Source organism: Colletotrichum abscissum, assembly GCF_030869225.1.
Source record: "Colletotrichum abscissum strain IMI 504890 chromosome Unknown Scaffold_2.1, whole genome shotgun sequence".
NCBI classification, from domain to species: Eukaryota; Fungi; Ascomycota; class Sordariomycetes; order Glomerellales; family Glomerellaceae; genus Colletotrichum; species Colletotrichum abscissum.
In genome coordinates this window covers 238,003-262,790 of record NW_026850098.1, presented here as the reverse complement: position 1 = coordinate 262,790, position 24,788 = coordinate 238,003, and the positions used below count along the sequence as shown (strand labels likewise).

The following is a 24,788-nucleotide window of genomic DNA, read 5'->3' as shown; positions in this document are numbered from 1 at the left end:
GAGTGGTTACAGAGGAGAGGGGCCTTTGACAGAAAAATACATAACACTACAGAATAGCTTAAGTAACCTGCGGAAAAAGACAAACTCTATTTCAGCTCCACGAACCGCCTTCTTGGTGGCTTGGATGTCGCTTTCCACTCTACTGGGTTCGATCATATTGCGCACCTGGTATGAGCAAGTATCGCGTGGAGCGTGTCACATCATCGTCTTTGCTCTATGCATAAGCGCATGCAACAACTTTTACAACTTCTTATTGGTTTCTTATTCCCTATGCCAGAGTTTAACACACCAAGCTCCACCTTGACGAGAAACAGAGAGTTTGCATACTCAGGAATGGTAACAAGAGCCACATGTTCAAACTCGGTTAATATGTTTGTTGCTGACACCAGTAAGCGAGTCCAAATGCATAGTTACTTGCTAGTCAGGCGTCTCCACCAGTTTCATCAGAACGGTGCCTCGTCAGAAAGGCCGCCCGCAGCTATCCGAACTGCGGACGTAGAAACTCTGCTCTTTCGCGGGGTACGCATCCCGGACCTGCTGCCGCCACTGTCCGAGTCTAGAAGCTGCCTGTAGAGTCTAGGGCGTTCGCCTTATCATGATTGGGGACAACCCGGACGCAGACATGGAAGAAGAGTAATCGTCTCCCTCATCCTCGTCGGTAAAGTCGGCTTGTCTCAGCAGACTGTGAATTGCCAGCCTCTGTCTCGCTTTTGCTACCTCTGAAAGTCGCTGTTCTAGATTCCGTCTTCCTTCTTGAAACTCTGGCGACGATAGCCCGCCTATCCCGGCTTCTTGAGGTGCATGGCCCCGGGAAAGTCGCTCCATATCGTCGATGATGGGCTTGACCAGTGCGGAGGAAGGAAAGAAACGCTGAAGCGCAGCCAGACACAAAGCCGCGCGGCTCAAGGCAAACTCTGGTGAGGGACAGCCCGGCGTTCTTTGTGCTCGGGCTATGAAAAGCAAGAGCCTCGTGGCGTGGTAGGCGCAAATAGCCGTGTCGAATTCGAGAAGCAGAAGTTCTGTGCTGTGTTGGTTGAGGCTGGTCAAGATCTGAATGATGGCGGTGGCATGTTTAAGGCAGTTTTGTTCTGCCATGGTGATGTAGTCCATGTCTACTGCCTCGAGAACCACGCGAGGTGCTGCTTCGGGATATCCTGAAAGCAGGATTCGGTACAGGTCGCAATGGGCTTGGTGGAATGAAATGTGCATGAATAGCCGTCTCCGCAGCCATCGGTCGCCTTCAAGGGCTCCGATATTGACCATAGAAAAGTTCGTTCCGTCTGGCAACAGCGATCCGATTTCGACCAGGTCGCTTTCGAAGTCGCCAATGAGTTTCGTCAAAGGCAAGAAAGGCTGGTCGCAAAGAGTCACTCCTCTTGTCAACTTCATAATGTCCCTCCGAGTTATTTCCAAGTTCACGTAGAGTCTATAGGAGGCCCCATCACCACAACCTCCATCATTGCTGAAATCATTCTCATCTGAGGGGTATTGCAGGTAAATCGTTTCGATAGGGCAAGCTTCAAATTCGGGCAAGCCAACTGAAAAGTACCTTTCAGTAATCTTCAGCGACCACATGATCCTACGGCGTACTTCCTGCGCGACAAAGTCGAGATCAGGCCTCTCATGGTTCAGTCGCATCGCAGCTGCAAACCTAGCCGCAGTAGCCGTAAGCATGAACGCTCTCTGGAACTTTCCAGTCTCCATTTGATAGTGAATCACGAGCAGCAGGGCCTGCAAACGCGGTATGGTAGGGCTCTCGAGGTGCTGCCATATCTTTTGTTCCGCCGTCTGAACCCACGGCGTAGCTCTGTCGCGAGTCTGAAGATCCGAACCACAGTGAAGGGTCGCCAAAGCACAGATGGCGTGTGCCAGGGCCGAGTCAATCCTCCCCTCTCGACAACGCTCCCTGGTCGTCTCGGGGTGCAGAAATGCGTGGGATGGAAGAGGGTAAACCTTCTCGAAGAAGCTTTCCACGGCGCCGGCGAGGAATTGGCCGACTTCGACTCCGCAGGACTCGTCTCCCTCGGTAGAGGTGCTCTGCGGGGAAGATGCCCTCGCACTTCGTGCCGGCGTCGGGTATGTGCACTCTCTAGCATGGCGCGCGCAGTTTGTGCATCGCGGTGATGTGCCGGAGCAGCGGACTTTCTTTTCTCGACAAGCTTTACACGCCCGGGTGCCTCTGAGGCGTCGCGGCTTGGTGGAGACCAGTTGTTGCTTGCCAAAGTGAAAATCTGGTCCAACTTCCTCGATGGCGGCAAGCGAACAATCCAGCCCAAGACGAGCACACGTGCCGCAACGCAGTTCACTGCCACCTTCGCACTTGACCTGATTCAGGTCAATTCACGGCCACAGACCAACGGTACGATTCCAGCGGACTGACCTTGCGCCACCGGCATTGAGAACAAGTCTGACGCGTCGTGCTTGGGCCAGCTTGAAAGCAGCCAACGAAAGAGTCCATCATGTTGTTGTTGAAAATTTGGCATCCTGGCACTTCATTGTCGACCTCGTCTCATGTTGCAGTGCCCTGCCGCAACTCAGCGTCGTTCGGTTCCGTAACTTTACAATAGAAGTTGATAATAATTCTATGCCATGGAAGCTTGAGCTTGAGCAAGCATGATATGTCGGAGGAGTCGTTTGAGCAAGCCGGCGGGATGGATTTCGGGGGATGGATGGACGATAGGAAAGGTTTGGATTCCGCCTTTTCACTCGAAGTCTGTTTCCTCGTCCTCGGAACCGGGTTTCTTGAATGATTCTCCGGATCTCTCTGTATGAGAGCGCAAACATGAATGCGGAGGGAGTCTACACTTTACCTACTCGAGCTAGACTGCCATGACGCGAGGAGTGGATAGGGTAACGACATCCAGGAATGGGCCCTGGTGAGCCAATTACGGGAGTTGGCGAGCGGTTTATCCCTGTTCACTTCGACGAACCCTTGCTGGGAGATCGAATCCACCTCTCCACCATGAATCTCCAACATGCCACTACGAGGTTCTGATAATTGACTTTCGATTCAAGTCATCCGATATGACAACTACTGAAGTCTTGATCGTGCATATCCAGAGACTATCATCGAATTATGACCCTGATCTGTCATCGTAGTCAAGCAGTCATGCTTACAAGAAGTAGCATATCTTTGGTTCTGCCTTACAATTTGCTTGCTAAACTCACTGACCCGCCAGTATCAACACCTCTGGGATGAACTGGCTCGTCGCCGATTTGTTCCATCTTCAACTCTAGCAATCTCGTCATATGCTTCACTTTCTCGGCGTAAGCTGGGTCGTGGTAAACATTGAACAGCTCCAATGGATCCTTCTCGCAATCGAACAACTCCCACTCCTTATCCTTCTCTCCGCCCGGCCTAGCGCCACTGGCCTCCAACGGCTCGTTGTACCAGTAAATGAGTTTGTATCGCTGGTCTCTGACGCCATAATGCGCATAGGCGTGGTGGATAATATCATTGTGCATCCAGTACCGGTGGTAGGCAATCTGCTGCCAATCTGCTGGTGTGTTCCCCTCCAGTAACTGCCGGAAAGATTCGCCTTGCATGTAGCTTGGGATATGAAGGTTTGCGAAATCGAGAAAGGTAGGCGCAAAATCGACATTGCAGATGATGTCGTCGCAAACAGAGCCTTTGGCAATTCCCGCCGGGTATCGAATGAGGAAGGGCATCTGGAAAGATTCCTCGTACATGAATCGCTTGTCGAACCATCCGTGCTCACCAAGGAAGAAGCCCTGGTCTGAGGTGTAGATTACAATGGTGTTCTCTGCAAGCCCGTTTTCTTCGAGGTAGTCAAGCATTCGCCCGACATTGTCGTCGACAGACTGGATGGTTCGCAGGTATCGCTGCATGTACCTCTGGAACTTGAAATGAGCAAGGTCGTCCTGGCTCTTAAAGGTGAACACTGTCCCATCTTCCTTATCGATCAGTCTCTTGGCATCAACGGGAATCTTGCGCTGCGCAGAGCCCGCCTCCTGAACGACACGCTCGCCGACCTTGTTACCACCGTCTGGCTGCACAAGACCCAGGTCCTGGTACGTCATATCTTCTGCAACACGCATCTTTGCAACCTTTGCAGCCTTTGCGCGGTTCTTGTAGTCGTCATCGTATGTCTCGGGAACGCGTATCGGGTCTTTGTACAGGTCCTTGTGCTTCTCGTCGCACTCCCACGAGCGGTGCGGAGCCTTGTGGTGGCACATGAGGAAGAAGGGCTTGTCGGTGTTTTGTGTCTTGGAGATCCAGTCGAGACACTTGTCGGTGATGATGTCTGTAACGTAGCCATCTTCAACCTTTTCTCCCGCTGGCTCAATGAACTCGGGGTCCCAGTAATCGCCCTGCCCGGGGAGAACAGACCAGTAGTCGAAGCCGGTGGGCTCGTGTGGTCTGCCTTCGCCCAAGTGCCACTTGCCGGCCATTGCCGTCCTGTACCCGCCGGTACGCATGTGCTTCGCGACGTTTGGCAAGTGCTTGTTGATGTTGTCGTTCAGCGTCATGACGCCGTTGACATGGTTGTGGGTACCCGTGAGAATGGCAGCGCGGGACGGAGTGCAAATGGAGTTGGTGACATAACAGTGGTTGAACTTCATTCCCTCCGCTGCGAGCCGGTCAATATTTGGAGTGTGGTTGATGCCAGCTCCGTAGGCGCTGACGGCTTTGGAGGCATGGTCATCAGCCATGATGAAGAGGATGTTGGGCCTTGTATCCGTCATTTTCAGTATTTGCGACAGCTGAGGAGCGACAACAGAGGAGAGGTTTGAAATGTGAAGGGTGCAGGCGAGACTTCAGTTGTTTGGAGGGTTTTAATGACAATGAGTGACTGAATGAAGGGGCATGGGATCAAGCTTGGGATAGCTCCAACCCTGCAGCAAAGCCCCTCCAAAGCTATGCCCCATAATCTTGCCCATTGGCAATGAACCTCTTGAGCTGCTCAAGTGATGTGGAACATATTTTGACGCGAATCGAACATGGCATGTTACCTTACCGAAGCATCTTCAAAAGGCACCTCTCAGAAAACCAACAGGAACGGAAGACTGGCACCCCTGTATCTCGCCGGAGCTTCCCCCAAACGCTCTCCCGGAGGCTTCGGTAGTCGGTCCGGCATCTCAAACGGGCAAGTGGGGACACATCCGGCCTTGAGGCCATCCCAGATTGAGCGTCCCGGCCGACTACCGGCATCCACATTCCGAGTGAAGAGAGGAAACACTGGGCCTCTTTCTGTTTGTCCATGGCTGACCCCTGCTCCTGGAAACGGGGGCCGTATGGCGTGCTGGAAGCACTCTGGAAATGGCTCCAGGAGTTCGTCTGTTCGATGCTGCGATAGTCAGCTATTGGGTACTCTAGCATTGCGTGCTGAGCCGGCGACGACAAACTGGTTAGAGCTGTTTTCTCCTATGGTATTTTTCCACTCCTATCTAAATCGGGAGATGCAGAGTCTTGAGTTTGCTGTTTAGCATCTAGGATACGCCTCCGTACATAAGACAGCCTGTGGTCGTTCATAATCACTAGACGACAGATTGGTGAATCAATTGAGCCTTGACCTTCCACAAATCACCATTGACAATGTCGAAACTAGGGACATTTCGAGCATTCTACCTCGTAGCTTTGTGCTGCGTAGGGTCTTTCTTGTTTGCATACGACACTGGTATTATTGGTGGTATCCTCACCTTTCAAGGTTTCCAAGAAGACTTTCGTTATGGACCGTCCCAGAAAGCCAACGTCGGGTCAAACTCAACAAGTCTGCTCCAGGCGGGAGGTCTGCCACTTCCCAAGTTTCTACGGTCAGAGAGCCTCTGCTAATTCTGTCTAACCAACAGCTTTCTTCTCATGCTTCTTCATCTGGCCCTTCACCGCGAAATACGGCCGAAGATGGTCAATCATCCTCGCCTCAATAATATTCTGCGCCGGCGCAATCGTTCAAACAATCAACACTCACTCCCTCGCAGCCTTCTATGTCGCTCGAGTCGTCAGCGGTGTCGGCGTAGGCATGGCCACCGTCGTGATCCCCATGTACTCGGCAGAGATGGCCCCTAAGAGCATCCGCGGGATGCTCGGCAGCATGTTCCAGTTCTTTTTCACGATGGGTGTCATGACGTCCTACTTTGTTGATTACGGTGTGAGCAAGCATGTCAAGTCTTCAACGAGGCAGTGGCAGATTCCTGTCGGCTTGCAACTCGTTCCTGGGGCGATTCTCGGATTGGGCATGCTGCTTTGCAAGGAGAGTACACGATGGCTGGCCAGGACTGGACGGAGGGAGGAAGCACTGCAGTCTCTGATTTGGGTTCGGGGTGGTGATGCGCCCGAAGTCCAAGAAGAGTGAGCTGTTCGATTTCATGAAGAGTAGCATGAATGCTGATGAGACCGCAGGTTTGCCGAAATTATTGCCAGTATCGAAGAAGAGAGAAACCAAAAAGAGGGACTCACATGGAGAGAGCTGATCCAGCCTGTCAACCGATACCGCATTTTTCTCATCATTGCTCTACAAATCGGTACCCATCCAAAAAAGCATGCAACATACACCCCTTTGACCAGGGCTGACATAGTTTCTAGGTGTTCAACTCACTGGCAACACGTCTCTGGCCTACTGTAAGATCCAAGAAACCATACTCGTGTTTCCCAATTCCTAAACACTGACATTATCCGCAGACGCCCCGCAAGTGTTCGCAGCCGTAGGTGCAGGTCAGAATAACCTCCTCATCACAGGCTTCTTCGGTCTGGTCAAGGTCGTGTCTTGTCTCTTCTATCTTCTTTTCCTCGTCGAACGTATCGGACGCCGCGGTTCGCTGTTGGGTGGAGCATTCCTGATGGGGACTTACATGCTCATTATCGCCTGCCTCACCGCAACCCACCCGCCCAAATCCGTAGACCAGGGTTTGACCTCGACAGCCATCGCCTCAATGACGATGATCTACCTCGAAGCCATGTCGTACAACATTTCATGGGGTCCAGCACCATGGGTAAGTTTGAAACATTCTTGCACCTTCAAAGGACGCCACTGACCGAGATCCAGGTTTACATGGGTGAAATCTTCCCATCTCGAATCCGCGAAGCTGGCATTGCCATCGGCACTTCAACACAATGGCTCTTCAACTTTGTTTTCTCCCAAGCGACGCCACACGCCGTTCAGAACCTTGGGTGGAAGACATTCTTGATGTTTTGCATCTTCAATTGGGCACTCGTCGTATTTGTCTGGTTCTTCATCAAGGAGACTAAGGGGAAATCTCTTGAAGAGATGGATGCACGTAAGTTTTCCGCAACTGAACGTCTAGCAAAAGGCTAATATGAGTCGCCAGTTTTTTCTAGAACGTCTATCAGGAACGACACAGAGAATTCCGTTGAAAAACATGGCGATGAGACGGAGCCCAAGCCGGTTTTCGGGAGCATCGGCGAGAAACTTTAATGAGAGTAAGGGTCACGTTCAGCATCATTCAAGGGTTACAATACTCTCGCAACGTACAGTATTTGCAAACACAAGACGTTGAGTCAATGGACCAAAATGAATTTCCAAGCTTGGCGCTACTTCCAGTGTGTGTCTAACGCAATCATAAAACCGTGATGTTCGCTATTACACCCAGTCCTTCTACTACTGACAGAAAGCCCCGCTGATGCCAATATCCAACGATACCGAAAAGCTCCCCAAAACGTCGAGCATGCTATACTAGATACTCCAAGGCGCCATTCAGTCTCCATGTCACTACCACTTCATATTCTCTGCCGCGTACGCCGACTGTTTGTCTTCTTCAACCCCCTCTGTCATCACGGTTACTCCCAACGGGCTTCTCGATCGTCCATACCGGGGGTATGGCATCGGAGAGCGCTGTCGATGGCGGGCTCGACTATTATTCAAGGGTTCTCGGAGCATTTTGCGAAGGTTCTTTCGATTCCACTCGTGCGCCTCTTCCCATTCGCAAAACTCTTGCAGCTCGTGATAATGGTGCCAGATGCCCTCCAAAAACTCGACCGAGATAGCGGAAGGTCTCTTCTCCATGCTGGGGCACTCCACTTGCTGTTTATCATCATTTTGTGCCATGGCAGATTCGGATGAACTCTCGAGCTGTGCCGCTTCAAGCGATCCGTCGTCTTCTTTCCGCTCCAAGCCTCCATCATTCTCAACATTCTCCACGTGTTCGATAGAAACTCCTGGGGGAAATCTCTTTCCAGAATCTCCTTGACTCGTTACCGACAGTGCATCATTCATTGGTATATCGGCTTCTGCCTCGAGTGGGTTGCCTAGGGTCGATGTTTCTGTAACTGATATGCCCTCTCGCTTGCAACTTTGAGTCCCTGGTTCGGCTTGTATGTCTGCCATCTCTGTATCGCGTTGTTCAAAGTCCTCGGCATCACCCATGGATACGTCTGAGCTGCTGCTGGGTTCCGTTCTTGGTGTATTTCGTCTGCTTTGATCGGATTCGACATCTGTGGCAGCAAGTAACCATAGGAGAGTGTTGATATCTGAACGCTGGTCCGCGGGATCATTCTCATGAGGTGGCTGATAGACGAATGGCAGACGTTCCTCCGGTTCTTTCCCTTTCCCGCTTTTCGAACCGTTTTCGGATTCGCGTACAGGTGGATCATCCCAAAACTCCATGTTCTCTTCTGCACCCTCTTCCAGATCCCAGTCGGAATCATATGACACCTCCAGATTGGAGGCAGCAAACTCGGTTATCACTTCAGGACTGGCCAGTTCCATCGCCCGTTCAAATGCATTTTCGAACATTTTGGCCTGTTTCCGGGCATCCCTGACTCGCATCGCACGCAGTGTTGACGAGAACATGGCTGAATAGGTAAAAGGCTGTATTCGGCGCGTGCATATAGATGCTTGGGGTATCCGTCGGCTATTGGGGGGGAATATGGTGGGAGTCTAGAGACTAGTGTGTGGATGGATGATATGATGTTGAAGACTGGATGTCGATGTTGGGCGACCACCAGGGGGCGTGGAAATGGAAGTTCGTCTGTTTTACTGGTGGTTTCCCAACATCAGGAACAAAATCTTGAGGAAATTGCGTAATTCTGTCTTTCCCGCAGGATATTTGGTGGTGATGCTTCTTGCCTGGTGTTTGACTGTTTGTGGGATGACTCCTTCCACCCAAGCAAACCGAGGTGCTCTGCAAAGTCAAGAGCACCGGTGACTGCCTTTCTCTCTTCTTCCTGCATAATTAGGTTTGAGGTGTTAAGTAAAAAATGAGTCTCATCGCAGCAGGATAAGCTGCCTCATATACTCACTACATGCCTCACTTGGCTCATTGTAGTGAATCACATTTGAGCTTTCGTCCAAAGCATAGGAGTGAATGTGTACTAATTTATCTGAACAGACCGGATAGCTGTTTGCCAACACCATTACTGCTTTTTCAACTTCGTCACAACTTCACTTGCATCGCACCTTTGATGTGATAAGCTGATTGGATGCCAGGCAATTAACATTACATCCGCCCAGTTGAGATGATCAAGCAAACATTTGTGTAAGACTGAGAAATTGAGGCTTGGGATATTCCCCATCTATGATCTCATTCATCGTAAGCTATGAGGCTTTCGAGATACAAGTGAAGGTGATCAAGTTCTCGCTTGAATACTTTCTTTTCATTCACCCTTCAACTATGGGCAATATTTTGCACTCTGATACAAGGAGCTTGAAACCTGATTGAAAGCAATACTGATCAGTCTTGACCCATGCCTCCTATACTGGTATGCCGAGTGAGATTCGAACAGCGACGTTCTGACACGCCTTTGAAAACTGTCACAATGAACCTTCCTTCTATTCTCCTTTTGTTGTGAGAGCCATAAGATGGTTCCCGTCTTACCTCTTTATGTTACCAAAGAGAGACAATGAAGGCACAGTCATCCCCTGCACTCGCCTTCTCAGCCACGCCCACACACAACATACGACGAGGCAATAAGCATCATGCCTTTTCACTGCCTGGCCACGGATTCTCTCACAAGGCCCAGGGTTCATGGCACGGAACTGGTCTTCCAAGAAGTTCCTCATCCTTCCGGCCTCCTCCATCTAGATACCCTCACCCCGCTGTGGTTGATTAGGTCAGAGGACTTTTCCCTGTTGCCTATACCTCCTTCCAACTTTCTATTTTCCAGTCGAGTTGCTTTCCTTGAGACTTGTCACCTCACCAACCGCCGATTACCACCACATTTTTGTTTCACCCTCGGAAGCTTCAAGTAGGTCGTCGGACCTATCCTTATCAGTCTTCAATCACTTCACGTCTACTTCATGGAAAAATGGCCGAATCCATCGAGACGGAGTATCGCTTGATCAAGCATCGCCGGCGCGTCAGCGTCATCGCCGCCAAGGCTAGACAATTCGCTCGCGACGGGATAAAATATCGCGTTTATCACAAGACGACCAACAGCACCCGGCCCAGCACCCGACAGGCGGATGAGATCATCGATATCAGTGGGCTGGATCATGTCATCACTGTCGACCCTCGCCGGCGCCGCGCGGCCGTGGAACCAAATGTATCAATAGCGACTCTCGTCACGGCCACGCTCAAGCACGGCCTCATTCCTGCCGTTGTCCCTGAGTTCCCTGGCATCACCGTGGGCGGCGCCTTTTCCGGCACTGCGCTCGAGAGTTCTTCATTCCGCTATGGTCACTTTGAAAAGTCTGTCGCTTCTCTCGAGGTTATCCTTGGAAACGGCAACATCGTCACCGCCTCGCCCGTCGAGAACTCGGACCTCTTTAGTGGTCTCGCTGGCTCTTGTGGTACTCTCGGTTTATGCACAATCATCGAAGTCAAGCTTGTTCCTGCTCGCCGATTTGTCGAGCTCAACTATCTCCCAGTTCACTCCGCCGCCGAAGCTTTGAACACTATGCAGTCCTACACCGCCGACACTTCGCCCGTCGATTTCGTCGATGCCATTATGTTCGGTCTAAACGATGGTGTCATCATTACTGGCACCATGACGGATGAGAAGAAGCAGGGCATGCCTGTCGTTCGCTTCAGCCGAGCTCATGATCAGTGGTTCGCTCTACATGTGCACGAGTCGGTCTCTCACGTCAGAGATACCAATTGCATGCTCTGCACGCTTTCAGAATCTCGCTCAGTCGACATGAGAGGCATAGTCACTGACCTGGTACCGATCAAGGATTATCTCTTCCGATACGATAGAGCCTCTTTCTGGATGGGAGTTTACGGTCAGAATCCCGATACCTTCAACGGTCTTACACGCTTTCTTCTCAATCCCATCGTGAAGGGTGAGTGCTTGTTCGCTAGTATCCATCATAGCAGACAGAACCGCAAAATGTTCTTTCAAGATATTACGCTGCCGGGAAACACCGTTGCGGCCTTCCTCGACTGGGTCAACAACAACTTGGGGATTTATCCTGTCTGGATCTGCCCCGTAAGAGTCATTCCCGACAGTCGCAACCGTGAACGTTGCCACAATATCAATGTCAATGTACGATTGTGGGGTCCCAAGACCATCCACGGGCCTGATGACGTTCCAGGTCGCGACAGCCCCGAGGCCTTTGAGCGATTCATCCGGGATAACAAGATGATTGAGCAGGCTACTCGCGATCTCGGCGGTACCAAGGTGGTTTACGGCGACAACTACTACACGGAAGAGGAATTCTGGCGAATTTACGACAAGGAGTTTTACGATGATCTCCGCGACAAGTGGGGTGCTGCCGGCCTTCCCAGCCTCTGGGACAAGCTCGGCAACCCGAACCCGACCTACAAGGAACAGCCTTCTCGCTCCAAGGCTATCATGAAAGTTCTCCTGAAGCGCGACTATCTCCTCAAGAAGTGAAGCAGAAGCGGGCAGAACGCAGAGCAATATACGAAGCACTAGAGTTGGAGACAGGGGGTGAGGGAGCATTGGGTGAAGACTGTGTTTGAGTATAGGATGAGGCGTCAGGGCCTTCGAGGAAATGCTTTGGTTCGAGGACAGTCGGGAGACGCAATGGTGACATGGATCGATACGCGCACGGAAGGAAGAGCTGTGTGTCGCGAGCATTCAATTCGTTGCAGAGCACAAGGTCGCCCATACGCACAGCAGAGACAGCATTATCAGATCGGTAGTGGATAGGAACAATTCCACATAGTATTTAGCAAATTCCTTCTCTCCCGTGACTGACACCCATGGTTCCCCACAGATTATCGGGATCGAGGCGTCCCCGAACATCAGACGATGTAGGTGTTTGGATCTGGCGGGGTTTGAACGCACGCAGATCTCCAGATCCCGGAGATCCACAAACGGCGATGGCCCCCCGGCCAGCTGCACGTTGAGAACCGCGCCGCTGCCGGGAAGACGGGAACTAAATTAAGAGCACCCACAAGATCTCGCCTGATCGACCCGGAGCAAAGCGGCAGTCGGGGTACTGTTTACGTCAGAGGCAACATGCCATTCTGCAGCGCGGCTTTTGCCCAGCTTTCCCGTGGCACCCGGACGAAGTTCGCATGGCTCGGAATTAGGTCCAAGGGGACTGCTTGATGCGCGTTCTTCCGAGTCTCTGCTACCTACCACCTGTGAGGAATGATGTTGGTATCCGCAGTGCTTGAGTCGTGTCACAGTCTGTTCGTCTGGTTACTGTTCGTCAGCTCGGAACTTCTCGAACATCAGTCACGCCACAAAGGTGTTGGCGGCCTATGGAAATGAAATGCGGACTAGAAACTTGCGCAACTCGACCCGAATGCCCGGATCGCATCAATAGGTAGTACCACATACGGCGTTTGTAAATCAAGCGAGCAACTGACATCAACCTGTGTTGAAGAACTCAGAAATGCAACTTGTCAAATGCAGTCTGCAAGATGGTTCGCAAAGCCCGACGGCGTGAAATTAGTCAATCCATTTCAACAAAGTCAGTTTTGAGAGGAAGAAGAAATCATAAAAAGGCTTCAGCATCGCGACTTGGCTCATCTCTTTTTCCTTCCAGATCATCACACTCACACAAGATCATCAATCATCAAGACTTCTAGTCTCATACAATCATCGACTCAACTCCCTTCGAATCTTTCCAATAACAACACCCGCCAACATGCCTATCACCAAGTACAAGGCCGCCGCCGTCACCTCCGAGCCCGGTGTAAGCCTCGATGCCATCTTCCTCCCTTTCCACTGATAACTGACTTTCCTAGTGGTTCGACCTTGAGGGTGGTGTTCAGAAGACCATCAACTTCATCAACGAGGCTGGTCAGGCCGGCTGCAAGCTTGTTGCCTTCCCCGAAGTTTGTAAGTGACCCCTCCTGGCCTCAAACTTCTTCAGCATGCTAATACCCCCACAGGGATCCCCGGTTACCCCTACTGGATGTGGAAGGTCACCTACCTTCAGTCCCTCCCCATGCTCAAGAAGTACCGCGAGAACTCCCTCCGCGTCGACTCTGAGGAGATGCGCCGTATCCGCCGCGCCGCCCGCGATAACCAGATCTTCGTCTCCATGGGCTTCGCCGAGCTTGACCATGCCACCCTCTACCTCGCCCAGGTCTTCATCGACCCCACCGGCGCCATCATCAACCACCGCCGCAAGATCAAGCCCACCCACGTTGAGAAGCTCGTCTACGGTGATGGCTCCGGCGACACCTTCATGTCCGTCTCAGAGACCGAGATCGGCCGCGTCGGCCAGCTCAACTGCTGGGAGAACATGAACCCCTTCCTCAAGTCCCTCAACGTCTCCCAGGGCGAGCAGGTTCACGTCGCCGGATGGCCCATCTACCCCGGCGTTCAGCGCCAGGTGTCCCCTGACCCGGCCACCAACTACGCCGACACTGCCTCCGAGCTCGTCACCCCGGCCTATGCCATCGAGACCGGCACCTGGGTCCTCGCTCCCTTCCAGCGCCTCTCTGTCGAGGGTCTCAAGAAGAACACCCCCGAGGGCGTCGAGCCCGAGACCGACCCCTCCGACTACAACGGCCACGCCCGCATCTACAAGCCCGACGGCAGCCTGGCTGTCCCCAAGCCCGACAAGGACTTTGACGGTCTCATGTTCGTCGACATTGACCTCAACGAGACCCACCTCACCAAGGTCCTCGCCGATTTCGCCGGCCACTACATGCGCCCCGACCTCATCCGCCTCCTGGTCGACACCCGCCGCAAGGAGCTCGTCACCGAGGCCGACCCCCAGGGCGGCATCGCTTCCTATAGCACCTACCACCGTCTCGGCCTGGATCGCCCCCTGGACTCCAAGCCTGAGCTGCACGAGCGCGACGAGCAGGAGACTGCCAAGCGCATCTCCAAGGAGCCTGCCGCTAAGCCTGTCAAGAAACTCTAAATGCTCTAGCTGGCTTTTAGCAGCAATCTGGGACTCTGAACATCAGTGCCCGCCTGTAAAAATCCCATTTGTAATATGAACAATGATCAGACTGTACATAGAAAATCTCATCTCGGGTCTTTTGGCCTATTGAAACAAAGTCTACCACTGGTGCCTATTGTAGTTGCGCGTCCCTAAGCGTGTCATAAACTCTACATTCTATCTGATAAAGATGTATTCTTAGTTCGCTCTACCCTGTCTTTGCTCTCAGTCTAGAACTCACACACTCTCTCCATTGAAGCGAGCAAGTTTCCCGGCCCCATGTTACGTTTTGGAGATGATCGGTTCACCTTAGGCGGCGCGGGGTTTGAAACTGAGGGGCAAACTTTTTGTCTCCGTTGCATTCTGCTGCCATTCTATGGCGCCAAAATATCCGTGCTCAAGCGCTTTTGACTAAGAGGACGGAAACATCTCGTAAAGTTTCCGAATTCATGTTGTATTAAAGCATCAAAAGCATCACAGTGATACCATTGCGAGTATTCACGTCTCTGCTACCAATCGAACCGCCTCACATGATCACAATGTTGGCAAAGATCGTTCTGCCATGGTTCTTCATGACCATCTCCTTGATCTACCTATGGTTGACCATCTTCAAACTCGCCATCACCGGTGACGTCAAGACCCTGTCGAATTGGTCCGCACTCAAAGAGGCCTGGTTCGGCGAGTTCTGGAAATTCATGGGCCCCAAAGCCAAAGCCAGCGCAGAGGACAAAGTCTTGCCGCTCCTGGAGGGCCGAATTCGTGACGGACGGGTCTCCGAAAGAGGCACCAGCAAGCCTATCGAAGGTGTTGTCCTCGAAATCGGAGCCGGCAGTGGGATGTGGACCGAGTCGCTCGCCACCGTCGTCCGGTCCGCCAAGGCCGAGTCCCGTGCAGCTCCGACCAAGATCTACGGCGTCGAGCCGAACCCGGTTTCTGCTGCATCGCTGAAACGACGTATCGAAGAGGTCGGCTTAAAAGGAACCTACCAGGTTGTGCCGGTGGGCATTGAGGATTTGCAGAATGAGTCGGCTTGGGGCGGACGGATCGAGCCCGGTAGCGTCGACTGCATCATGACTGTCCAGTGCCTCTGCAGCATTCCGGAGCCGGAGAAGAACATACAGCTGCTTTACAACTACTTGAAGAAGGGCGGCCGATGGTACGTCTTTGAGCATGTCAAGGCGGAGCAAGGGCTGTTTATCCCATTTTTTCAACGTGAGAAACCTTCCTACACCTTCGGACATGCATCATACTGACATTGTTTCCCAGAATTCACAAATATCTTTTGGGGGCACATGATGGGTTCTTGTCAATTGTGCCGAGCCACTGGGCAGACCTTGAGGCAGGTTGGCTCATGGAGCGAGGTGGACTTGGCCCAACCGCCGGATGAGTCAAGCAGCGATGTGATCCCCCATGTTGTGGGAGTCCTCACCAAATAGTTGGCTACTTCAGGTTTTAAACGTACGGCTTGAGATGGGAGGTTTGGAAAAGGTGAACAATAGCCTTGTCAATTACAACACTACGTGATGCTCTTGCATACTTAGCCTGCGTACTTGATCGTGCATGCAACGATATAGTTTTTGGAGTACTGTTTAAGATCTCATGCTTCTACCAGTAAGCTCGTACTATTTATAGCATCTCCAGGCGGTCCGAAGGATGGCCTTACTCGGCATCTGGTAGCCCGACAAGCTTGAGACCCAATGACCACAGCCTCTCAGCTTTCTCCTGGTCGTACGCCCACGTAGCGTATCCCGAGCCAGCATCACCAGTTGCGGGATCCCATGCATCAATGATTTGGCAGTCCTCAAGATACTTACCACCCCGGCCCTCCAAGTCCTTGCTGACCGTCGCCCACACAGTAGTCGCGGCTCCCTGCTCAGCGCTCTTCCAATGTTTGGCGAGGGCCTCATTCCTCCCCCATGCCTCCTTCAGTTCGACAGGGACATGTTGCTGAAGACCGCTCAAGATGCCCCCTGGATGGAGACTGAAGGCATGGAGGTGTTGAGATCCATATCGGCGTTCCACCTCGTTGGCCATCCATACAAGAGCAGTCTTGCTCTGGCCATAAGCCTTCCAGGGGTCGTAGTTTCCCGTCCAATTAAAATTGTCAAATTGGACCTCGCAGGCTCTATGCAAGCTTGAAGAGACGTTGACTAGCCGCGAAGGGAATTCTGGAGTCGAGGAGGCAACAAGAATAGGTTTGAGGAGTTGAAAGAAGAGGAAGTGGGCGACATAGTTGGTGCCAAACTGGGTCTCGAATCCATCGGAAGTCTTGCCCTCAGGTGTCGCCATAACACCCGCGTTGTTGATGAGGATGTTCAAGATCTTGCTCTTTGTCGCGAAGTCTGCGGCGCAGGCCCTGACGCTCGTGAGATCATTCAGGTCAAGCGTCAAGAGATGGACTCGGTCGTTCTGGGACATGTCGCCCAAGGCAGCTTTCGCCTTGGCGGGATTGCGAACCGCCAGGTACAATGTTGCACCTGTCACCAACAGCGCACGCGCCGTCTCAACTCCTAGGCCGGAGGAACAGCCAGTGATGAGGACAACCTTGTCAGAGAGCTTGTCTTCAACACCCTCGTCTTTGATGATTTGAAGGGCTGTAGGACGAGCATCCCCAGGACCTTGAGGAGAAAGATGGGAAGAGGCGTACTTTGAAGACATGATGTAAAAATGGGAGACTGACCAGCCGCTTGTTGGGAATTTGAAGTGTATAGAGATGTAAAGTATAATGAGGTGTGATATGCTTTCAACTCCCACCAGGTTATGTCAAATCGACCGACCTGACCCTTTATACTCGATTCTCAGACATACAAAAAGACACCAGCGCGCAGGCAACATGACCTCTCTCGGAATTAATGTTCGTAAATCCAGAAGTATCCTATTCATCCGCCGTCGATTTGGCTAAGCATGCATCTCACTCTCGTATCCCCGCGTCGCCGCATTGCGCCTCCCTCCACTCACTAGTCAACGTGCGGCATGCGGCCGCATTGCCCGCGCTGGAATATCCAGCCGGGAACTCCAGACTCTCACCCCATTCAGTTCATAAGTGGTCTCTTTTTAGATACTTTAGGTAGAATTTGTTTCCAATTATACTGTGTCCTTTTCGATTGAATGTTTGGTTCCAACCTTCCTTGCTACCTAATAGAGGCTCTGGGCCTCTAGCGAACTCAGTCATCGCAGGCGGCCGCGTCGGCCGCATTATCGGTCCCCAGCCGATGTTGGAACAAGACGACAACAACAGGTTGCTTGGATCATCAGCACGCATGAAACTACTATACATGCTCCTACCAATCAAACATTCTATTTGAACCGATACTTGTTTATCTCATTCTTCTATCGGTTTACAATTTGCAAAAATGGTAGGCTTCATTACGTCCGTTTGACGAAAAACCATGGCTTCCCTAAACCCCCTTCTTGTCCGGAAACCATAGTGGGGCTCTACATGATGAGGAGGCCAGGAATGAAGCGTACATGATGGCGCAGGACTTCATGCCTTAGGATATTGCTGTGCAGATTACTTTACGTTGATAGACCACCTCATAGCAGCATCATTTTCTTCGGGTTTGGGGTTTTCTAATATTACTTGAAGTTCAAATTCTAGACTATCGCACATCACCCCTATGGATTAACACATTTCGAACATAGAAGCAATCCTGATCATTCCTATGCTAGATATGCTACAATTTTGATGTCATCTCCCCCGATACCCGAGCACTGTGATGCTACTGCTTGACGGAGGCAAAAGATCTAATGGTGTCAATAACACAATGTTCGAAATCCGCGTACTTCATGCCCAGAATCTCGACGCTGCGTGTGGTGTTCGTTTGGTAAACCTCCTTGGGCAGTTCTAGACAGCGGTCAGTGATCATTGAATAAGTTGCAATCAAAGTTTTCACGTACCACCGCCCTTAGTGCATTTGGAAGGCAAAGCTGACTTGTATTCCGGGAAGCGCTTTCGGATGATTTCAATAATCTCACGGTTTGAGCAGTAGCCGTTCGTGATAAAGAAGCGTTTGTTGCCAGCCTCCTTCTTCTCCATGGCCGCTACATGAGCAAATGCCACATCTCGTACATCGGCGAAGATGGGGTTCTGTGATACACACTCGAGTCAGCCGAAGTGCGTCGAAATAATCGGAGTTATGGCAGGGAAGATGGACTGACCTGAGTGGGAGGAATTTCCTTTTTCGCCGCGCCAAGAATGAAGCTGCGGATAAATTGGTTTGAGGTGTTGAGGGCATCAAGGGAAGCCAGGCTCTGCACAGCAGGACCAAAGACGAGGGGTGGTAAGATTGTGGAAATGGAAAACGCAGGAGACTCGGCCTCGAGGAAGTCCCAAGCTGCCTTTTCAGCAAACTTCTTGCTTGCTGTATACTTGTCAGATACATAGCAATTATCAAGTACCGCATTCAGCGCGATCTCGAGACAGTAGGGGTCACCTCACCAGAGTAACCAGCGCCAGCGCTCTGTAACGCCTGTTCCATCGTGATGGGGTTCCAGTCACTCTCGTCATAAGTGTGACCGGGCCATAGCCCCTTGGAAATGTCCATCATGGAACCGAAGGATGACGTGATGACCACGCGCTTAACCGACGAGGCATTTTGCTTGATAGCTTGGAGGATACCGGTTGTTCCGTTGATAGCGGGATCAAGGAGGTCCGCCTTGATGTCAGTCACGTTGAAGTGAAAGGGACTTGCAGTATGAATGACCGCCTCAAATGGTGGGTCAGATTTGACGGCATCGGTGAATGCATCGCTCTTAGCCACATCGGGAACAATGACGAAGGACAATTTGTCGGCTGCGATTTCAGGATATGACTGCTTGATAGCGTCTGCTTTGGCTTGGTTGCGGACGCTTGTGACCACAGAGTGTCTACATGGATGCTTTTAGTTGAGACCAGCATATACATTTTATTCGCGAATTGGAATGTCTCCTACCCGCGTTCAAGAAGAAGCTTCAGAATATGCGTAGCAATGAAGCCACTGCCTCCGGTAAGAAGAACTCTGGTCATTTTTTGAGAAGGTTGGATATGTGAAATTGCCAAGGAGGTGGCTCAGTCTTGACGAATAGAAAATTAAAAATGCGACCACGTAAGTTCTAACAATGTGTATTATCTTGTCCAGTAATACAGTCAATTTTTACTACGGAATAATTGATTATTAAATATGTAAATTGACAGGTACGTGTGAGCCAACTCTAGTTGCAAGTATTCTTTGTTGTTAACGGACTTAATATTCTTACGTCAGTCTTTTAGACGGAGTGTACGGACATAGGAACAAGTATGTCTCGCAGTGTCGCTGACATGGCCGTGCTTCCTTGCCCGCTAAGAAAGTAACTGCTTGCCTTATGGACCCGGAAATGGTACAGAAACAGCTTTCACTCCACAATGACTCTCCGTGTCCCTGGCTGTAGCTCCTGAATGGCCTTACCCGGCAGTTAAACCGGTTCATATCGTTCCCGAAACCGAGCTGACGGATCCGGCCCCGGGCTTAGATATTAGCATTACAGGCTACTACAGACAGCCACGTACGCGTATCTGCCCAATCAAAATCCGAGCCATACACATCATCGTCTATCCGAATACCTTCATGGCGTCTCTCTCTCTCTCTCTCTCTCTCTCTCTCTCTCTCTCTCTCTCTCTCTCTCCCTCCTCTCTCTCTCGCTTATTTTCAAGTCGTGATATATCCCGGCTGATGGAATGCCGGCGTGCCCTGGCAAGGTGGTGAAGACGGCTAGAGTGGAGGAGGAACAGACCTTCTAGAAAGAAAGAGAAGACGCACAAGAGGAAAGAAGAGCGGCTTGTTTCCGCACTGGTGTCTGCTCAGCTAAGGAATCGGGCCGCAGCTTGACTCAAGCCCCCTTGCCCTTGACTTATAGTCTTGGTTTTTGCTATCGTAATCCAACATGCAGCAATTACAGACGTCAGCTGGCTGCATCACGGCTCAAGGTTCGTCCGTACAGACTGGTTGGTCAGTGGAGACCCGCGAGGTGCAGTAGAAGCAATCAAGACTGTCTTCTTCAGTAGAGCAAAGAGAGGCAAGCAACAAAGCAGTAGAAATGTTTAAAAGAAACCAAATTCTCTTCTTCGTTCATTCTTTCGCAAGCACACTCGATTCACTTGTCATCATTCAAAGATTGACACGGCTTCGCTCTCCCCATGATGCGTTCTTTCGTTGCAGGTACCATCACGCTCGTCTGCACCTCACTCGTTTCAGCGTCATGCATCGAAACAGGCAATACGTCAAATAGTCTACCGATTGTAGACTTAGGCTACGAGCTTCATCAAGCTCTCAACTTCGATGTAACTAAAACCTTGTGTTTGAAGGGCAATTGCCCCAAATGCAACGACACTTGATTTTGCCATCCTTGAAAAGCTCACCCATCACAGACCTTGAGTGAAGCATACAACTTTTCCAACATTCGATATGGAGCCCCACCAATTGGAGATCTTCGATTCGCTGCCCCGGTACCTCCTGCAACGAACAGGTCTATCGTGCAGAAGGGTGAAGAGGCCCGAATCTGCCCACAGGCCCTCCCGGAATGGACGCCGAGCCTGATCGAACAAGCATACCAATACCTATTCGGTCCTAACATCTCAATATCTGCTAGTCAGCTCCTTGACTCGAGAGCTAGCGAAGACTGTCTGTTTCTTGACGTGGTGGCCCCGAAGAAGATTTTTGATGCTGTCAGGTCCAATGAGACTGCTACTAGAGCACCCGTAAGTAGAACATCTTGTGATCCATGCGATTCCCCTGTCGTCAAAGAAACTAAGATTCCTGAGCTGACACTGGCTACTCAAACAGGTTTTCGTATGGATCTACGGCGGTGGCTACGACGTTGGCTCCAAGGCTGGACTAAACAGCGGTTCGCCTGCTGGTCTCTTAAGACAAGGCAACCACGATTTTGTCTATGTGGCTCTCAACTACCGCCTTGGTGCCTTTGGTTTCCTCAGCGGCCCAGAATTTACATCCCAGGGAGGCGTTGCCAATGCTGGACTCCTCGACCAGAGGCTTGCGCTGGAGTGGATTCAACAAAACATTCACCTTTTCGGCGGAGACCCGGCTCGTGTGACTCTTGCAGGAGAGTCCGCTGGAGGAGGTTCGATCGTATTCCAGACAACTGTGAGTCAAGGAAAAGTGATTTGAGGGGGTGAAAGAGGCTAATACGGAAATCCCGGAGGCTTTCGGCGGCTCCCAGGGCTCCGTTCCCTTCCAACAGATTATCCCGCAGTCCCCAGCGATCCTCCCATCTCCGCCAGCCCAGAACCAGGACGATATCTTTGCCGAATTCCTATCGCGTTTAAACGTCAGCACTCTAGCCGAAGCTAGGCAGCTTCCTGCTGCCTCTGTGATTGCAGCCAACAGCGATCAGGTCTTTGCAGGCCGCCTGGGAAGCTTCACTTTCAGCCCGGTAGTTGACGGCACCTTTGTCCCGGCCGAGCCTGCAGTCTTGATCTCGGAGGGGAAGTTCGATACCAAAGTCAAAGTCATGGCTGGCTCAAACACCAACGATGGTCTCTTCTTCGGTTCCTTCGACATCACAGACGACGCTGGCTACCGCGAATGGATGTCCGTCACCCTTCCCGGAGCCAGCGCTGACTCGATCGATTACATGGCAACGGAGCTGTACCCGCCCATTCTCAATGGCTCCTATGGATACACGGACCACATCGCTCGTACTTCCCTCACCATGCAGGACTTGCTTTTCCGGTGCAATGGTCTTGCTCTCGTGAGAGCGCTGAACGGCACGACTCATCAGTACGAGTTTGGTGTATACCCAGCCATGCACGCCGATGATGTTGCATACACCTTTTCCGATAACGGGGTTGGTATGTCTAGTCCAGAGACTGCGATTGCCTTGCAGCGATACATGACCAGCTTCACTCTAAGCGGAAATCCCCATGGACAGGAAATCGCGGAGTTCCCGCTGTATGGACAGAATAAGGACGTTTTACTTTTGAACACCACTGGCCAATATGTCAGCCGGTATGACAGCTTTACAACCGACCGTTGCATTGGGCGCGACAGAATTATTGCTTCTCTTGCAGCCTAAACATATCATAGCTCTCACATAACCCTTCTTTCATTGCGGTTGGAGGTAAGGACACTTCAAAGTGAGTCACGTAAGATTCGGCGTAGTCACTTCCGGTCTAAGGTGTTTCTACACCTCGCAGAACGAGGATTAGGTAGTAACATTTCCGGGAAATCATACTTTTTACTCGTAGCTGTCCTCTCCGTCACATTATATCCCTAGGATCATACTCTCGGCCGTTCTTCGTCATAAGTCATGTGAAACGCCGTCGTCTTCCTGATAGCCCGCCGATCCTCCACCTCCTCGCTCGGAGTCCTCACACGCCTTTCGTTGGCGGCTGTAGGTAGGATGTACTCCTCGCTCGTATCGTCCCCAACTTTTGGTCTGGCATGCACGCTCGTCAGATGAATCCCGTTCTTCTCTTCGCGGCCTTGGTATGGGTGCCAGTCGTTGCGGCTCGTACCGGCGTGGATGAAGTTGCTGTTGTTCGTTCGCGGCGCGGAGCCTGTGTTGTAGCTGCCGGCAGACGACCCTTTCTTGGTCGCGAAGTATGTCGGGAAGAGGTAGGTCAAGGGTAGACGGCACATTGGCAGGCAGGCGCAGATGATGGCGACGTTATCTTCGACGACTGTCCAGAGCGTGGAGGCAATGTCGACTGCGTCAATATGTAAGCATATGTTTGAAGTCATATGGAGTCTTTTTGTTACTTACAAGTGGTGTCTGGGCTTGTGGTGGAAAAGTTCAGCGTCGTCATACGTAAGATGCTCGTGATCGTGACGAAAAGGCCCAGAGCAAAGACAATCATGAGCAGCCTCTTCTGGTTGAGAGGGAGTTTCGACTGCCACAGAACGTGCTGCGGCAATGCCATGATGAGGATATCGGTAGCGATAGAGAATCCCGCATTCGCATACCAGTTCATAGTAAGCGAGATACAAGTGCCCGGAATAGTCTTGTCCCAAGCTCTCGGAATAGGGGTACACTGCCATATCGAAGAGGCCGATGTCGCTACCATGTAGGCCAGGATGATGCTGAGTAGCGTGTAGCAAAGAATCCTGAAGTACCGCTGGACGAATATGCGAAGATATAGGAGTAATATCGATGCCTTTGTGAGATTGATGGTGATCTTGTAGAAGATCTGTGCAACGTAGAACAACTATCAACAGTCAGACTGATGTTACATGATACCTCACTTCAACCAAGCGGCATGAGGTGTTCCTGGCTACATACCTGCAAAGTCATGACCTTATTAGGTTTAGACAGGTTTCTAATGTGCTGGCCGAACCCATACTCGCAGGAGATCATCATCAATATCGATACAGTCAGGCAGCAGATCTTGGGAGCGTCAGCGAACAAAATGGTACCGAGTTTCTTGTAGAGTAGACTCACGAACGAGAACAGGATGGTCCAGTCGTCCCAACCAAGGCCGGATCTCATCTTGATCCTCGACCAAAACCGGATGCCCACGAAGATGGGCGTGAGTACGAAGAAGACAATGGCCGGCACCTGCACCATGAGCGCATTGCTCTCGCCGGGAATGTTCCCCTCGACCATGGCGAATATGCAGTGATTGATGTTGAAGCCGCAGGAGATCAAGCTGGTCTGATGAGGTTGTGGGCCCCGAGAGGCCAACGGTCTGTGGGCAGGACACCAGAACAGTGGAAGATGGCAGACGCAGATCGAGGGAGAATCCAATAAGCTGGGACGACTGGGTCCCCACGAACGGTTATATGTCCATTGCCAGGCCTATCTTGTGCAGAATTTGTGGCTTTAGACTAGGGAGAGCCCGTCCGTCCAAGTCCGAAGGGTTCAGTAACCTTTCCGTGGTAGAAAAGGAAAGGCGGGAATTTCATTGGGCAGTCAAAAAGTATGTGAACAGAGGAGACAACGGCCCCCCGCGTATGTCTCCCGCCAGGCACAAGTCTGCAACTCCCTTTCTTGCCCGCCCTTGCATCGAAACCGAGAAGGAGGGTGGCGTGAAACGGGCGTGACAGTCTGCAGACTACTGCAGTACTTGAAGGAGTAGTCAACCGTTGGCCACTATGCGTCTCCGTTCCCAAGAAAGGAGGGTGGATAGCCAACCATGAGGTTCGCCGAGGGACGAACGCGGGTTTGGGGGCCAGGTGAAGGAAGACCAGGGCTGCGGGTACATGTAGACAGAAAACGGCCGGTAGCCTAGATTACCGATCGCGAGACGACCAAAGAGAAACGAACTCTATATCCTTGCAGCTTTCCGCAGGTCGAGGGACAAGGAGAGTGATCACCAAAGGGTGGATGAATGGGTCGTTGCATCCGCCATCCTTTGTGGTCGTCGCCAGGATCAAATTCTGGACCGTCCCCAATGTCTTCCACACAAAACGTTCGATTCTGGAGCAGTGTTGGTTTCGGTAGAATGAACAGGCAGTTGCTGAGGAAAACGTTTGTGGTTCTCAGATCAATGTCCAGTGAAAGTTTGCTGATGTTTTGATCTGGCTCTATGCCCTGGACTTACGTATGCTATACCGACCAGGCGGAAGCTTGAAGAGATTGACCATT

General features: G+C 51.6%; 10 protein-coding genes across 10 annotated transcripts; 5 read left to right on the top strand and 5 right to left on the bottom strand.

Moving 5' to 3' along the window:
• Positions 1 to 576: 576 nt before the first annotated feature.
• Positions 577 to 4,707, bottom strand: CABS01_00779 (extracellular sulfatase Sulf-2; the record flags this gene model as incomplete). Its single annotated transcript, XM_060534160.1, has 2 exons — positions 577 to 2,325; positions 3,169 to 4,707. 2 exons carry the CDS (start codon positions 4,705 to 4,707, stop codon positions 577 to 579), a joined length of 3,288 nt encoding a protein of 1,095 aa, XP_060401238.1.
• Positions 4,708 to 5,557: 850 nt separating this feature from the next.
• CABS01_00778 (uncharacterized protein) lies at positions 5,558 to 7,394 on the top strand (the record flags this gene model as incomplete). The annotated part of the gene is made up of 7 exons (XM_060534159.1): positions 5,558 to 5,750; positions 5,812 to 6,310; positions 6,362 to 6,483; positions 6,545 to 6,580; positions 6,641 to 6,951; positions 7,005 to 7,236; positions 7,288 to 7,394. The coding sequence occupies 7 exons, from the start codon at positions 5,558 to 5,560 to the stop codon at positions 7,392 to 7,394; spliced, it is 1,500 nt and encodes a 499-aa protein (XP_060401237.1).
• Positions 7,395 to 7,688: 294 nt separating this feature from the next.
• CABS01_00777 (uncharacterized protein) lies at positions 7,689 to 8,768 on the bottom strand (the record flags this gene model as incomplete). Its single annotated transcript, XM_060534158.1, has 1 exon — positions 7,689 to 8,768. One exon carries the CDS (start codon positions 8,766 to 8,768, stop codon positions 7,689 to 7,691), a length of 1,080 nt encoding a protein of 359 aa, XP_060401236.1.
• Positions 8,769 to 10,222: 1,454 nt separating this feature from the next.
• CABS01_00776 (FAD binding domain-containing protein) lies at positions 10,223 to 11,752 on the top strand (the record flags this gene model as incomplete). The annotated part of the gene is made up of 1 exon (XM_060534157.1): positions 10,223 to 11,752. One exon carries the CDS (start codon positions 10,223 to 10,225, stop codon positions 11,750 to 11,752), a length of 1,530 nt encoding a protein of 509 aa, XP_060401235.1.
• Positions 11,753 to 12,980: 1,228 nt separating this feature from the next.
• Positions 12,981 to 14,210, top strand: CABS01_00775 (cyanide hydratase; the record flags this gene model as incomplete). Its single annotated transcript, XM_060534156.1, has 3 exons — positions 12,981 to 13,028; positions 13,081 to 13,174; positions 13,228 to 14,210. The coding sequence occupies 3 exons, from the start codon at positions 12,981 to 12,983 to the stop codon at positions 14,208 to 14,210; spliced, it is 1,125 nt and encodes a 374-aa protein (XP_060401234.1).
• Positions 14,211 to 14,770: 560 nt separating this feature from the next.
• CABS01_00774 (uncharacterized protein) lies at positions 14,771 to 15,484 on the top strand (the record flags this gene model as incomplete). Its single annotated transcript, XM_060534155.1, has 1 exon — positions 14,771 to 15,484. The coding sequence occupies one exon, from the start codon at positions 14,771 to 14,773 to the stop codon at positions 15,482 to 15,484; it is 714 nt and encodes a 237-aa protein (XP_060401233.1).
• Positions 15,485 to 15,890: 406 nt separating this feature from the next.
• CABS01_00773 (oxidoreductase) lies at positions 15,891 to 16,889 on the bottom strand (the record flags this gene model as incomplete). The annotated part of the gene is made up of 1 exon (XM_060534154.1): positions 15,891 to 16,889. One exon carries the CDS (start codon positions 16,887 to 16,889, stop codon positions 15,891 to 15,893), a length of 999 nt encoding a protein of 332 aa, XP_060401232.1.
• A 1,061-nt stretch (positions 16,890 to 17,950) lies between these two features.
• CABS01_00772 (dihydroflavonol-4-reductase) lies at positions 17,951 to 19,236 on the bottom strand (the record flags this gene model as incomplete). The annotated part of the gene is made up of 5 exons (XM_060534153.1): positions 17,951 to 18,075; positions 18,129 to 18,318; positions 18,390 to 18,592; positions 18,670 to 19,097; positions 19,163 to 19,236. The coding sequence occupies 5 exons, from the start codon at positions 19,234 to 19,236 to the stop codon at positions 17,951 to 17,953; spliced, it is 1,020 nt and encodes a 339-aa protein (XP_060401231.1).
• Positions 19,237 to 20,382: 1,146 nt separating this feature from the next.
• On the top strand, positions 20,383 to 22,277 carry CABS01_00771 (acetylcholinesterase; the record flags this gene model as incomplete). The annotated part of the gene is made up of 4 exons (XM_060534152.1): positions 20,383 to 20,526; positions 20,614 to 20,943; positions 21,029 to 21,346; positions 21,405 to 22,277. 4 exons carry the CDS (start codon positions 20,383 to 20,385, stop codon positions 22,275 to 22,277), a joined length of 1,665 nt encoding a protein of 554 aa, XP_060401230.1.
• A 203-nt stretch (positions 22,278 to 22,480) lies between these two features.
• On the bottom strand, positions 22,481 to 23,807 carry CABS01_00770 (uncharacterized protein; the record flags this gene model as incomplete). The annotated part of the gene is made up of 4 exons (XM_060534151.1): positions 22,481 to 22,911; positions 22,968 to 23,409; positions 23,484 to 23,588; positions 23,643 to 23,807. The coding sequence occupies 4 exons, from the start codon at positions 23,805 to 23,807 to the stop codon at positions 22,481 to 22,483; spliced, it is 1,143 nt and encodes a 380-aa protein (XP_060401229.1).
• Positions 23,808 to 24,788: the final 981 nt, after the last annotated feature.